Source organism: Lepisosteus oculatus, chromosome 2 (genome assembly GCF_040954835.1).
Source record: "Lepisosteus oculatus isolate fLepOcu1 chromosome 2, fLepOcu1.hap2, whole genome shotgun sequence".
Lineage (NCBI taxonomy): Eukaryota > Metazoa > Chordata > Actinopteri > Semionotiformes > Lepisosteidae > Lepisosteus > Lepisosteus oculatus.
The window spans coordinates 17,848,005-17,862,318 of NC_090697.1; the positions used below are offsets into that span (position 1 = coordinate 17,848,005).

General features: G+C 38.2%; 1 protein-coding gene across 1 annotated transcript in view; it reads right to left on the minus strand.

Annotated features, from left to right (window-relative positions):
* pinx1 (PIN2 (TERF1) interacting telomerase inhibitor 1) overlaps positions 1–14,314 on the minus strand; it is a 50,745-nt gene that overhangs the window by 25,669 nt on the left and 10,762 nt on the right. Inside the window, exon 6 of the mRNA XM_015352193.2 lies at positions 9,195–9,277. Within this exon, the coding sequence (XP_015207679.2) occupies positions 9,195–9,277 (83 nt within the window). The remainder of the gene's footprint in view (positions 1–9,194; positions 9,278–14,314) is intronic.

Genomic DNA, 14,314 nt, shown 5'->3' on the forward strand with positions numbered 1-14,314 from the left:
CAACAAGAGACATCACTGTTGTTGATAAGCAAATGAACTTTTTTTGGTTGAAAACAGTTTGGACATTTATGAGGGTGATGCAATATTTTCGGTGTACTTTAGCATATGTATTAACTCTTTCTCGACGAGTGCAAAATAAATGACAAACATCCAAATGTTTTGTCTGTACCTACTACATTCTGTCCGTCTAAAAACCTACTGTTTTGGAAATATCTCTGAGGCATTTATGACTGACAGACTAGAATTAATAGGTTTTATAACCAATAAACACAAATGTGGACCAAAAAGACAGCATTGCATAAGTGCATCAATTGTGCACTATTTCTTATGGCCCTGTGCTAACTGATTCTTGCCAAATCAAATGACAGGTAATAAAACTAGTGTCAAAAATGTGCAAACAAGAAGAAAGACGGTATCCCATCCATCTACATGCAGCAGAATTTACGTCAGTAAAACTCAGGTAAGAAGATGACTTCCCTAGGTACAAGGCGATTTTTGAGAATGGGGGCACATGACTCCATGTTGGAAGTACAAAATTCAGCCAAATGAATTGCGCACAGAGAAGTGGTTGCCTTATAACAGCTAGTGCTTTTAGAGCATCACCAGCAGCTTCAGCGTCATTTGTAGGCAGTCAAATCTCAATGCAGTCTGGCGCTTTTTTTTGGAAGAACATCTCTAAATGACTTATGCAAGACCATCCAAACAGAGAAATTAAAACCTTAATGTGACACACCACAGGAAAATAAGCTGACACTACCCTGTTGCAGTGTTACAGACCTGGAGCTGCCATCTCATTATGCTACAGAGAAACACTATTGCTTAAAAGTTGCAGCACAAAGAATAGTTTGTGATTTCTTGCGCAACAGCGTCATGACTGCTTTGGATTCTTCCAGCATGTAGCAAACATCTTTTCAGTGAAAGCACTATCCTTAAATACAAGTTTCTTAATTCATGCGGTGGCACTGTCATTTTAAAAGCACTCAAAAATACTGGATTGAAAAACCAAATATTTAACAACAATAAAGGACAGTTATCTGAAGAGACATTTGCGCAAAACCAGTTGTTTTATTGGATTCCACAGAACAGTGGACTTAATTGGCAGCTTACCCAAATTTGTTATATTTTTTGAAAACCTGAAGCAGTTGCCCACACTAGGATTTCCTCCCACCGAGATTACAGAATCAAATAAACTCATCTGACTTTAAGAAGATGGCCATTGACCAATAAGTGTAGTCTACAAAAGAGACAAGGAAATTACTTTTGCTTGAAAATTACTGCTTCAGTGAGGGACTTTACACAGACAGGATTCCTCAGTGCCTGTATGTACTGATAATGGTTGAGAATGATAAAGAATAAATACACCAACTTTGAAAGTTAATTTGCACTCCAAAACTCATTTTATGTAATCTGACTTATGTAAGCTTTAGTAAGGCTGTGAATTCTTATGTAATCAATTTTAGCCTTTATTTTTTTTTTACAGTTTTTGTTAACATTCTATGCTCACATCAGGCTGCAAAACACTGAGACCACAGTGTGACAAAAGGAAAGAAATGATCTGTTCTAACACTGTTCGGGGAGGGACTCACCTTGCATCATCCAATATTAGCACTAGGGTCACAATCTAACTAAAGGAATATTATATCATTGGACAGCAACTACGATATTTGTGCACTTAGGTGGAATCTTTTAATGGTAAGCATGTCAGCAAATTAAATTATTTATCAGCATCTACCTTTCAAATGCTATGTTAGGTTTTGTCAGGAAAAGAGACCAGCCTGTGTGGAAATTACAATTAAGAAAAACGATAAACCAAAGAAAAGCACGTATGGCCTTTCTGTCTGAAAACAAAAAACAGGATTATTTATATATTACACAAATGGAACTGCAAATTAAAAGCAATTCTATGAATGGGATTTGATTTCATTTTGTTTTGGAAAGAAAATGACTCCTCTAAAGTCAATGTGATGTATGATAACCACATACTGTAATTTAGAATTAACTAGCACAATTTTCATCCCAATTATAGTGAAACTGCACTTGTTCTCTCCTTTATAGGCAGTATTTTGATCATGCACAAACTAGTAATGAAGTGCTTGAAAGGCTTTTGTGTTTATATTTATGCCTTTGATATAAACTAGACATACCTTGCTTCACGGTAGTGTAGGAGATTTTGAACAGAAATTCTACATTTGTTAAACCAAAAAGAAAATAAATTCTACTAAGACCTTCCTACCAAAATAAATTAATGCTCAAATATAAATATCCAAGCCCAAAATTGAAACTATGTCAAGTAAAGAGCATCACTGCTTTCATTAAGCCTTAAATACACAATATCATTCAGAAACACAACACAAACATTTCTTGGAAAAGTTCAATCACTCTATAAATTGGGAAGATTAATCTTTTAAAAGGAACCAAATCTTACTGCCCAGTAATCCAATACAGTTGTCTGAAAAAGGAGTACCATTTTTTTTTTCAAAACAGCAAGTAATAAAAGAGGCAAGCAAAAAGACTTGCAATCTACCTTTCATGCAAACGGCGGCTTTAAAAAATGACTAAGTTTTCTTGATATATGAATTTGCCACGAAACCATTTATCAACAGGCCTGTTTACTTCTCTGCTTGGGTCCCTCATGTCGAGGGCCATGTCATTCCCCTTTGACTGATTAATTAGCCAATCAGGGGACATTTTTCACGGGGAGGCAGGATGGTTTATTTCAGCTAATGCCGGGTCTCTAACGGCGACACATTAAAGCCAACTCGGCTCTTTCGGCCCGCTGGAGTGGCCGAGGAGAGAGGAAGGGAGATAAATCAAATGCGCTCCCCTCAGCTCCACTGCAGTCCCTAACAAAACCCCCAAGGAGCAGACAGCCAGGGGCAGCGTTCACCACCGATAAGCAGGAGAATAGAAAAGTGCCAAGCGGCTTCATTTAAAAGTGCCTCAGTCTTTGATTTTCAGCTGCTCGTCATTTATCTTGCCTTGAGTAATTGTGTGGTAGGAGAAAACACACCAGCCTCAAAAGCGTGGGCACAGTGATAGATAACATCCAGAGCTACAGATGGATAGCTGGATAGACAGATTATAAGAATTAGACAGGCAGTCATTTCATAATAACGTTAACGTTAGGGAAATATCACTAGACAATTCCTCTTTTCTCCAGGTCTGAATGAGAAAAGAGGGATTGTCTAGTCTGGATTCAACTGCCCACGGTATTGTGGGCCCTTATATACAATTATTTGCAGTTTATTAAGATGTCTGTACCATACACATAGACTGTTCGCCATTGACCATGATGTGAGACTGAAAAAGAATGCATAATGTCATGCACCAACTAGCAGGATCCTATCTGTCAAATTCACAATATCAAGAATCCAGGTACTTACCGTGCAATGGAAAACAAATACACAAACTTGGATTGCTTTGCTAAAGTTAACACAAAAGCTTGTCACTTACATTAACTATGGTTTTTAGTACAGTAAATGAACGCTTACAGGATCACTAACACGTTTGAGAGTAAAAAATGTATCCCACTCCAATTAGATGAGTTCTATTTGGAATTGCACGGTGTTGCAGTGTGCTTACATCATTCCTTGGTTACCAAGCTTTTTCATTTTTACACGTTTTGCCCATGCACAGCTAGTAACAACTGTTTCTACCTCTGTATGACTGCATAGAAACCTTTGTTTAATACAAAAAGAGCACAGCTGCAGTATCATTAGAATTGTGGAAATATTATCACTTTGTGATGGTAAATTGCATATCCATAAAAATGAAAGGGTATAAAACTACACGTACTAAAGACCGTGTGACTATCTCTTGCTGCTGAAAAACTCAATCACTGGTCTGTTTACTAGCCCCTTCTCATATACAGTTCTCAGAGAGCTCTTCAGTCAGAAATTAAGCTGCAATCATCAGCTCAGGCATTAGTTTGTGTGCAATCCTCACAATCACTTTATGCCCCAAGACTTAGACATTTTAGTCTTAATTAAAAACTTTTCAGTCACACATCGCACATCATTTAATTAATTGTCAAAACATTTGGAATTTTTTGGTTTTGCATCTTAAGTACTCCTTGAAACAAGTGCACTACGTATTACTACATAATATGCGCACAGATGCTTGAACACCTGGGTATAAAATAGACACACTTTACACTTAAAGGCTGTACTTTAATTCATCCTCCCAGTACCATGTTGCCCCATTTTAAAATTTATTTTTTCTTTCATGCGCTATTCAGGGAGAGGCAACATGAGAAATTGCACAAAAGGACCTGAGAAACCTCATGTTTAAACAAACGCTGACAGCTAGGGCTCCTCTCTGGACTGCTGGAGCCAGAGACAAGTTGTTTGGTGGGTAGCGCAAGGGGCCAGCAAATCTCCCTCCGCGGTTATCTGGGAGCGTTTTTGCCAGTGATAAGGCCCCATCAGGAAGCGCAGCTGGATGGAGGAAGGAAATTTCATGGGGGGGGGGGGGGGGAGGGTCCGATGGGGAGAAAAAAAAATTCCAGGGGTATTTGGGAAGTTCAGCCAGATAGGAGCTGCAGAAAATGACTCCCGCTCTACCCCGGCCGTGCGCACGTACGGCTACAGGCTTTGGAGAGACTACGGAGAAAAACAAAACACCGCGTCCGCAGCGTCCTCCTCCCCCACCCCGTGCCTTTTCCAATACTTCCAGGCCTGCTTTTCTTGAGCTGCCACAAGCCCTCCCGAGACTCCATTGTCATTCCTGGTCGGTATTTTCTTTTTTTTTTCATTGGCATTCTGAAAGGCACGATAACGGAACAGAAACGGAGATGTTTCCAGTCTGTGGGCTGCTGTGGAGCTGTGGCCATCGTGGCTTCAGGACTGGGGGCAATATCGGAAGAGCTATTTAAATCCCGTGTCCATTTTGCTGGAAAAATTGAGGTTCAATAAGAATTTTTCCACATTTCCTGTTGAGTTGGTATGAGCTGTTAAAAGTGTTTATGCAGAACTATGAACTTACATCTTCTTATTATTTCACTCAAATTTCTCTCGAATTAATTAAATCATTCATGCTGTGAACAAAAATGTTGTAAATGTAATTATAATACTCAAAAGGGACAATTTAATGAAATGTGTTTGCAAAATGTGTTTACAGGATTTTTTAGTTTCGGCCAGTCAAAATACAGTATTTTGATAATTAGCAGCACTTGCCACAAGAAGAAAGAGTGATTTCACAGTGTTTTGTCCTGTGTTATTTTACTGATTTTTTGTGTTTATTCCTGAAGGCAGCAAAAGCATATATGAAACTAAAAAGTAAAAGCCATACATAGTGACACTTCTGCCGAACAGATAGCACTTAGCACAATTTTCTATGCGTACTGGACAGAGAACAACAAAGGCAAAACACAGCATATACTGTACTTCAGAAAACAGAGTGAAAGTAGCAATTACACAGGTATGTTTGTGTTTCTATAGTAACAAGTTCAGTTAGTTCCTGTTAATGCTCATCAACAACAGTAAAGTTACCGTCACCTGGGCAAGTGTCTGAAGGTGCTTCTGCCACTTGCTAAGCTGCTGCTAATTTTATGATGTGCAGCTAGTTCAAATACTGGTGAGGTTGTGGTTAAGGCTCTGGGCTTGAAACTGGAAACCATTTGTGGTTATCAATCCCTCAGGTGTGGGTCACTACTGTACAGTCAGTCCTGAAACTTCACTCAGATTGCTCAAGCAAAATACTCAGGTCCACAAACCAGGAGTGCAGCGATAAAACGTTTGCATGCTTTGAAGGTGAAATAGGTTTGTGAAAGAAATTCCAGAGTAGTCATGTTATGTACAGCTACTTAAATTACTACACTTTCTAGTGTATATTATTGAGCCTGTAATGATGAACTAAAACAAACTATACTGTATATGTATATTCTGTATGATGGTACAATGCTACTATTAGCTACAGTATCGCCTTACAGAAATCGCTAGTCTTCATGTCAGCTCTCCTACTAACATGTTTCACTTCAATTTGTTGAAGTGTAGGATGACGCGTAATCAAGAACTGTACTGAAAATGTGACAACGTGTCATGATTTGTGTCAGTGATCTAACATCTAAACACTCTGAAAGTTAGCAGCGGTAGCTTTCCACTCAAAATCCAATCACACTTTATATAAATCCCAGTCACATTTCAAAATCTCCATAAATCATCTTACTATTTGTATATAGTATAAACTCGGGTGAATAAAAGTATATTTAAGCTGTCAAAAATGGAAGGCGCTCTTCTGTAGAACAGATGTTCTATGTATGTGTATACAGCTGAAGCATAACTTCACAAAGAATTATATTCTCTCATGTTGTTTATTGAATAAATAAAGGCTAAAAATGTTTCAGAAGATTAAATTAAATTGTTCTAGTAAGGCCGAAAAAGGAGCACTTAGGAACTTACAGTCCCTTGCAGGAAGAGACTGTTGCAGTTATTGCAGCTAAAGGTGGTATAACCAGTTAATGAATCTTAGGGGGTGTTAACTTTTTTTGTCCACACAGGGACATTGGATGTTGGATGAAATGAAAAAAACATTAACCAAACCTGGTCTTATTTGTTCACTCAGTCTTCTTTTATGTATCACTGGGGCCCACATGAAACATGAAAATATTCAGTGGCGAAAGCATGCAAATAAATTGGTAAATCGTATGTCCTGTAACCAAAACAGTGTGCCATCAACAGCACAAAGTGCAGAAAATGTTAAGAAAAGGATAGATAAGAAGACTTTGTCTCAAACAAAATTCTACCAGAATTAAAGCAGAATAAATTCAAGCAGAATTAAAAAGCTGATGCTGGACAGCAAGCTTATTTTACTTTTCAATAGGCAATCACAGGTGAGAAGACTTAACACCAAAAGCCACTTGCCAACACCACCCATCACAGAGGAACTTTAAACAAAACAGCAAAAGAGATACTATGGAAAGCTCTCGTGTTTTACAAGGTATTATTTCAACAATTTACACATTCAACCTCACAGAGAAACACTGTATAAGGGTAAATCCACTTTAAAGACCTTGACATTTTCTGAAAAAAAGCCTATTAGTTTAACCCCCTGGAGAGAGAAGAGGTACTGAGGTTAAAAAGGCAAAAGGGGTGGAATCTCTTTCATGTTCAGTGCACATCTAAGCAGTTTAACAATGTATAAACACTATACAATGCCAGCACTGTACTTTTCAAAGCAGTTAAAGATAAAATTGTTTGCTTTAATATTATTCAACTACTGCAGTATAAAGTATCCAAAAACTCTTGTGAAAGCCTCGAAAAGTGAAAATAGCTCATTATTAATTATACTTAAATCCTAACTGGTATCCTTCTAAATATAATAGGAAGATGAAGATTTAAACTAGGCCATTAAGTAAATCTGTTAAGCTGAAAGCAATTTCACAACATGTGAAAAGACAAAAAAGCATATTACTCTATGAAGGATCTGAACAGTCCCAGGACAAATCTGTACACATCCCAAGATGGGTGAGAGCAAATATGAGAAAAGGGATCTGCTTCCTTTGACTGAAGGCCAAGTATTATTGGTAGCAACTTTTAATTCAGGAGAAAAGCAAGATAATAACCTCAAAATGGACATGTAGGTATTGATTTCCTTTATTTTTCTAACCTAAATAAGGTTTCCTAATACAATTACAGGTAAATTAAGTGGAAATAATCACAGGATACAATGGTAGGCCAAACTCTTCTAATATTCTCTAGTCGTATGCTCAGTGGCTGAATTCTCATTCATGCTCTTAAAATCAAACCTGTCTTGATAGTTTTTACATTTGGTGTAAGTTTTAAATACATGCAAGCTCTAGAGCAAGTTATAGGGAATACCCATGGATGTACTTTTAGTGTTAAATTTAGCTGTTAATATTTTTGAGGAAATGAGTCTGCTTTTTGATACTCACTTATGAAGCACTGTGAAGGATTATAGCAGCATATCTTCTTGTCATCATATTTCCTTCATATTTGCCAAAACAACACACGACAATATTAAAGCTGAAGCAACACTGTCAATAAATAGCAGACTTTTCCTCCAGAAACTAAACGGCATACATTACTTTAGTTCTGATGTTATTCGGCAACAAAAACACATTTCTCACACTTCAGCATACGCTCTATGCAAACTTGAGCCCAATACCAAAAGGATGGGCATCTTCGCGATCAGCTGAATAAATTCCAGAAACTAGATTACCGATTATTGTCATGCCAGAATCAAGCAAACCATGTTCTCATCCTCTACAGCTCCAATCCTTGTCAATGGCTGGACTCATCGGTGGCCCTACCACTAAAGGCATATGGTTGAACTCGACAATCCAGGAGCTGCTGGTCATGTCACTAGCCGACTGACTGGGATTCACCGATAAGTGGCGCACAGATTCCCGCATTCTCCAAAAGCTATGGTTCTGATTAGTTAGCAAAGATCCTCTTGGCTCCTGGAAACACAGTGACTCCTACAAACTCCAAGGTGCTTGCAGACACATACGGTTGTTGCCAATGAGGGACGCAAGCCTCTCCCACAATAAGCGTTGAACCACCTGTGTTGATTGTGTAGCCTATAAGTAGACAAGCAGCTCAAATGTTGGCCAGATCAGCAGAGTCTGCCTACTGTACATCTCTTCATTCCCCCCACCCTGGTTTCGAGGCTCACAGCTGTGGACCAAGGAAGTGGATAACATGAAAATGCCTATTTCAAATTGTTAGGTTTAACAAAACATCACTGGTAATTCTAAATTTCCTAAAATTCTAAAAAGAAGATCACGTCACAAGGCAGGTCATGCACAGGTCGTGCAACCACTATTTGTCTTGAGCTAAAAAAAAAAATCAATCTGCTACAACTTGATGGTCAAAGGATCCCAGCTAAAAGCAGAGCAACAGTCTTCTGATTGTGTATAAGGCCAGTTATAATCAATTTGTAAAACTAAAATTAGGACTGGGGTGCCACATGTTCCACTGTCTGTTCTTGCATCTATTTAGCCAGTGTAGATTTAAAACAAGTGAGAGAAGAACAACATGCTTAACTTATACTTGAAAAATAAAATCTGTAAGTTACCCATAGGAAATATTAGGCTGCAAATAAAATCCAAGTTATTAACACCTGCGAATTCTTTGATCATCACAGGGGAGCTGGAAACCAAAACACAAAGACAGTAGGAAAGCTCTCCGCCGATTGCATGCAGAGATGAAGACAGACGATGAAAAACTGTTTACCTCTTCCTGCTCTTTAGACTTCTTTATCCGCTTCCCAAAGATGCAGGCTAGGTCACTCTCACTGCGACTAGACAGGTCCTTTCCTGCAAAACAAAAATTGAGCAGAACATTTAAGGCAGCAACTTGCACAATTCCTGCGAGTCTGAACCTCAACAAATGTGTGTGCTTGGGCAATATGAGGCATTCTTTTATAATAATTAAAAGGCTGGTTCATCATCCACACTTTTCAGAACACTTATCCAAGTCCTGCTAGCTCTACCAAGTGGATGGAGTTATAGAACAGTTTCTGTGTTTGTCAAGCAGGACTGCTTACACAAGATTAGCAGTTTTAGGTAAAGAAGATGGCATCATTAATGTCTAACTGTGGATATCATAGAAAGATGTAAAATTAATAAGATTTTGGCTCGCTCACACCGATTACTGCTAGAATATCACAGTCCTATTCTGAGACAGGAAAAAGTATTCTGCAGTAACATGATATTATGTTAATAGCATTTGCACCAATTAACTTTTAGCAAAAACGGTTGTTGTATCAGCCCAATAAGGATTTCTGGGCCTTGACTGTCCGAGCACTTGGATGATTATATGGATAAAAGGGATCCTGTATCATATCCCTATTTAAGACATTCAAGATAGAACTATACTATGACACAAAAAAAGGTAAAAATCATTTCTACATGTCCTCAATCTATTTATAAAAACATTTGTTAGCCTAGACAGTTTAATGTGTCTTTGCAATAATATGGTGCAGTCTGTACCATTCATTCTAGGAATGGCTGCACACATTGAGGAATTAGGATACAAGAACTGCACATTAGGGGAAAGGCACTCAGCATGTTACAGAATAAACCACAGAGGGATCCTTAGCAAAATGCCCACTGTACATGCACAAGGTTTTAAAACTGTTCAATGTTAAATTGGGTGGCATGGTGGTACAGTGGGTTGTACTACTGCCTCACAGCACTGGGACCCTAGATTCAATTCAAGACCTGAGGTGTCATTTGCATGAAATTTCTATGTTCTCCCCATGATTAGGTGGGTTTCGTTTAGGTGCTCCGGTTTCCTCCCCCAGTGCAAAGACATACTGTTGGGTTCACTGGCGTCTGAGAAAAATGGCCCTGCTGTGAGTGTGTGTGAGAATGAGGGTGACCTGCAATGGGCTGGCATTCTGGCCGTGAAGTATTCTGCTAGTCAGGACTGGCACCTGCTCCCCCATGACCCAGAATTGGATAAGGGGGAATTGGTCCACTTCTCAGATGGATGTCTGAAGAATGAAAGTGTTATAGTTGTCCTTGTCAATTACTTTATAAACGCTGCAAAAAACATTTATTCAGAACAAATTAAAAACGACAGTAAAACTTTCGTTTACTGACTATAAAAACATGTTGATTAGGCCATGTCGAACAAAGGCAATGAAGCAAGAGCTAAAACTACATTGTAATCTTCAAAGTCAAGTCAAAAGCATTTGTGATTAAACCAAATAAATTGTAAATTTAGGATACAACGTAAAAAAGAACTCCCCAAATCCACCACGTCTTAGCTACTGTTTTCTAGTCAATTGCTCCCCTCCAGTAGCACACAACAGCCATGTCTAAACCCACATGCATGAACACCAGCTGTATCCTCTTTTCCTGAGTAATTTCACAAAACAGTCTCTCTCAAAACCTTTCTTCATAGCAAACACAGATGTTGACCAATTAGCCTCGTTGGATCAATCTGGATATAGCTCAATTACAAATGGAGATCTATGTCTGGTGTGGCACAAATCAGACTTATATTTGAGAACAAGTTCATCGCATTGGCAATAATTAGGGCCTAGAAGAACAAGATTAATCTGGTGTACTGTAATTTCAGCAGTAACATTTTGCAAAATGAGTAATATATTGGACCATGCTCAAAAGAGAACAAAATAATAAAAAACAAAAAATGAAAGATTGAGATTAATATTAGTGAGAGGGAGTTTGATTTTTTTTAAAAAGCTAACCATAAATGACCAGTGTGATTCTGCTCTAATATATCCCTTGAAAAAGTTGACCTAACATGCATGCAAGTCCCACATAATACAATGGATATCAAAAGTACCTACCCCCTTTTTATAATTTAATGTCTTACAATATTGAGACATAATGGGGCAATTCAATTCCTACAGCAAGACAACTTATAGGAGTATTTACCAAAGGTTGTAGATATTCACAAAAAATAAATTAATGGGCCGATCAAAATATTTATAGTTAATAATAAATCTATAGATGCTAAAGATCATTATGCTCTGAACATTTTGTTTCACACAAAAGACAGATGAACTGACAGCTCTACCACCAGATAAAATATCTACACATCTTGAGTTAGTCTTCCATGCATAAAGCATTGCGACATGCTTAGATGCATCTGAAGTGGATTTGAACCCGAGTGGATTCAGCTCGGATAGTGCGAGGGACACAATCAAGTCATACAACGACATTCTTCATTGTATTCTTCAAAGATTCTTTGTGTTCCGACAATGACACGGACAGCATCGCTGCCGTGTGTGCCAAGGAAGAAAAGAGCTTGGGGCGGCAAAAGTCAAGGCAATTCCCGATTCCGTTCTAGGTTCTGCAACTGAAAATATGACATTTTGTGGCTGAGGGGTTAAAATCGATTTCTACTGCACCCTGATCAGTCATACAATTTCTCAAGAAAGTAAACACTGGGAGCTCTGATCCTTTGACTTAAGTCGTTCAAGTATATTTAAGCGCCAACACTTACTTGAAAATCTACAAAAGCAACATCTTTCTTCCTTCATCAGGACATTAAATGGTTAGCATGCTTAGAATAAGTGAGCCCACGTGTATTCATGGAAAAATGAGAATCCTTAGTGGTAGGCATCAGAGACCAAAATCCAGCAAATAATGACTTGAGTAAATGAAGCAAAAATTCATAGTAGCCGTTATGTGAACATGGAAAACGCAGTAAAAGAAATAGACATTAAATCCTTTTACATTTTAACAGGGTAAATGACTTTATCCACAAAAAATACTGAAGTGTATATACACAATACACTATAGCTATACGTATCTCTTGGAGTATTTTACAAACAGTGTAATTACTAAGCTAGTCAGGTTTGCATATAACATCAAAATAATAGTATTAGTATTTAAGCAACAAATTAAATTAAATTCTAGAAAATTTTACAATTTTAAGACTAGGACATGCAATGTAAACACGTGCAGAGCAAAGACAACTAAAAAAAACACTGAGCCTGAAGAGACTATTTATGGAAAAAGACATACGTGTTTGTTAACACATCATCTACATCTTGTAGACAATGCTGGTAAGCAATAAAAAAGGCAAATACATTAAGATATATTTAAAAGTTGAGATCAATTTGAATCAAGGGATGTTAAAATTGTACAATTCAATAATAAAACCTAATTTACAACAGTGTGTACAGTTTTGATAACCCTGTTACATGAAACTATTGCTGTGATATTGCTGATCTGTAATCTGGGCAAAATATTCCTCTGAAGAGTGAATGGGACAAAATCAAAACAAAGGTCTAATAGCAAAGCGCAAAAGCCTGAAAAACACCTGAACAGTTATAACAGCTTGTCACGCCCTCTGGAAGAGCCGCCTGCCAAAGGTGACAACCACACACAATGATTTGTTTTTCCGACCGGATCATCCCACTCCATTCCCTCAAGCCATCCTGCTATGAGCATTTTTTGCAATGGGAGCGGACCTTAAGCTCTTCACCTTGCATTCCAAACTCTTCAGCATTTATATTTCCTTTATTCATCCGAGACCAAATTTGTTTTCAAGATTAACTGCTGAATAGCTGACACCTGACCACTGAAGTGCCAAAATCCAGGGGTTCAATGCTGCTGTGGTGCTCCACTGACTGCTTGAACACATCGGTCATATCAGGAGATCCCAAATGATATCACTTCTGTTTCATTGAGGAGGATATGGCTACTGAGTTCACCTTCTTCTGCATCCTAGAAAAAAACACGTTAAAGTCTAAAGTGGACACAGCTAATCAGACTGGAGACAAAAGGAACTTTAACCCCAAACTACCTTCCTGATTTGCAGGTCATATGACATCCCAGTGGACTGCATTATCAAGGTCTCAACCGAAGAAAATATTTCATTATATTTGTCAACCCGAGGTAAAAATGCTTTTCATGAACTGCAGCTGGTAATATTTCAACTAACGATGGCCTAGCAGAAAACTCAAGGATCTCAATTTGAACTCTTTGCAAATAAGAGCTGAAGTACAGTATTCCAAAATGCTCTTTTTGGAGAGATCAACAGACATTAAATGGAAGCATGCATCTTAAACCTAGGAAACAAAAGAAGAGTTGTATAAATGCTAATGAAAATATCCCTATGGCTTAACCATATTTTTTCAGGTTTAAATGTAATTACCTCAGCTCTGAATTGCCATGTATATTTTAGTGAATACTCTGCTTAGGAACACTGAGCCAAGTACAAGCATAGCCCTATTAATAACAGAATAAGGCAGACTTAATTAACACCAAACCACACATCATCGCATATGGGAAACGCTCCCAGTTCTTGCCATAGAGATTTATCACGAAGCTTTGGCTCTGTAGCAAACAAATATACAGCCAGAAAAAGGCTGCATCAATCAAAAAAATGGTAATGGCTTTCCACAACCAACTTTACATCAAAAGATCCAAGTGTGAAGGGTAATGAATGAGAGGGCAATTAAAAGCAGGTTACTGGTTTACACAGTAGGTATGCCGAGAATGTCGAGACATTGATGCCTTTCCCAGACGGGCCAAAGGATAGCCATCAATCGTGGTTACCCAGAGTACAGCTACTGGCAGCTTATGGTCATCAATTAAGGACAAAACAAAACTACTCTCTAGTCAGGATTCTGAGCCCAGGTACTGCACCAACTATGACTGCTATCCTCCGGAGACAGCACCTGCTCTCTTCCATTTCTGTGCTTGATCTCGATGCATCCTCAAGAGGCCTATTGACAGTTTCATTTTATCTATCTTTTATTTGTTTCTGAAGGGAGCGAGTGTAAGCATTTCATTTGGCAATCGCTTAATAAACGTATCTTGCTTTAACTTCTTCAAAGGTTGTCCATTGATAGTATTGATGAACACTTA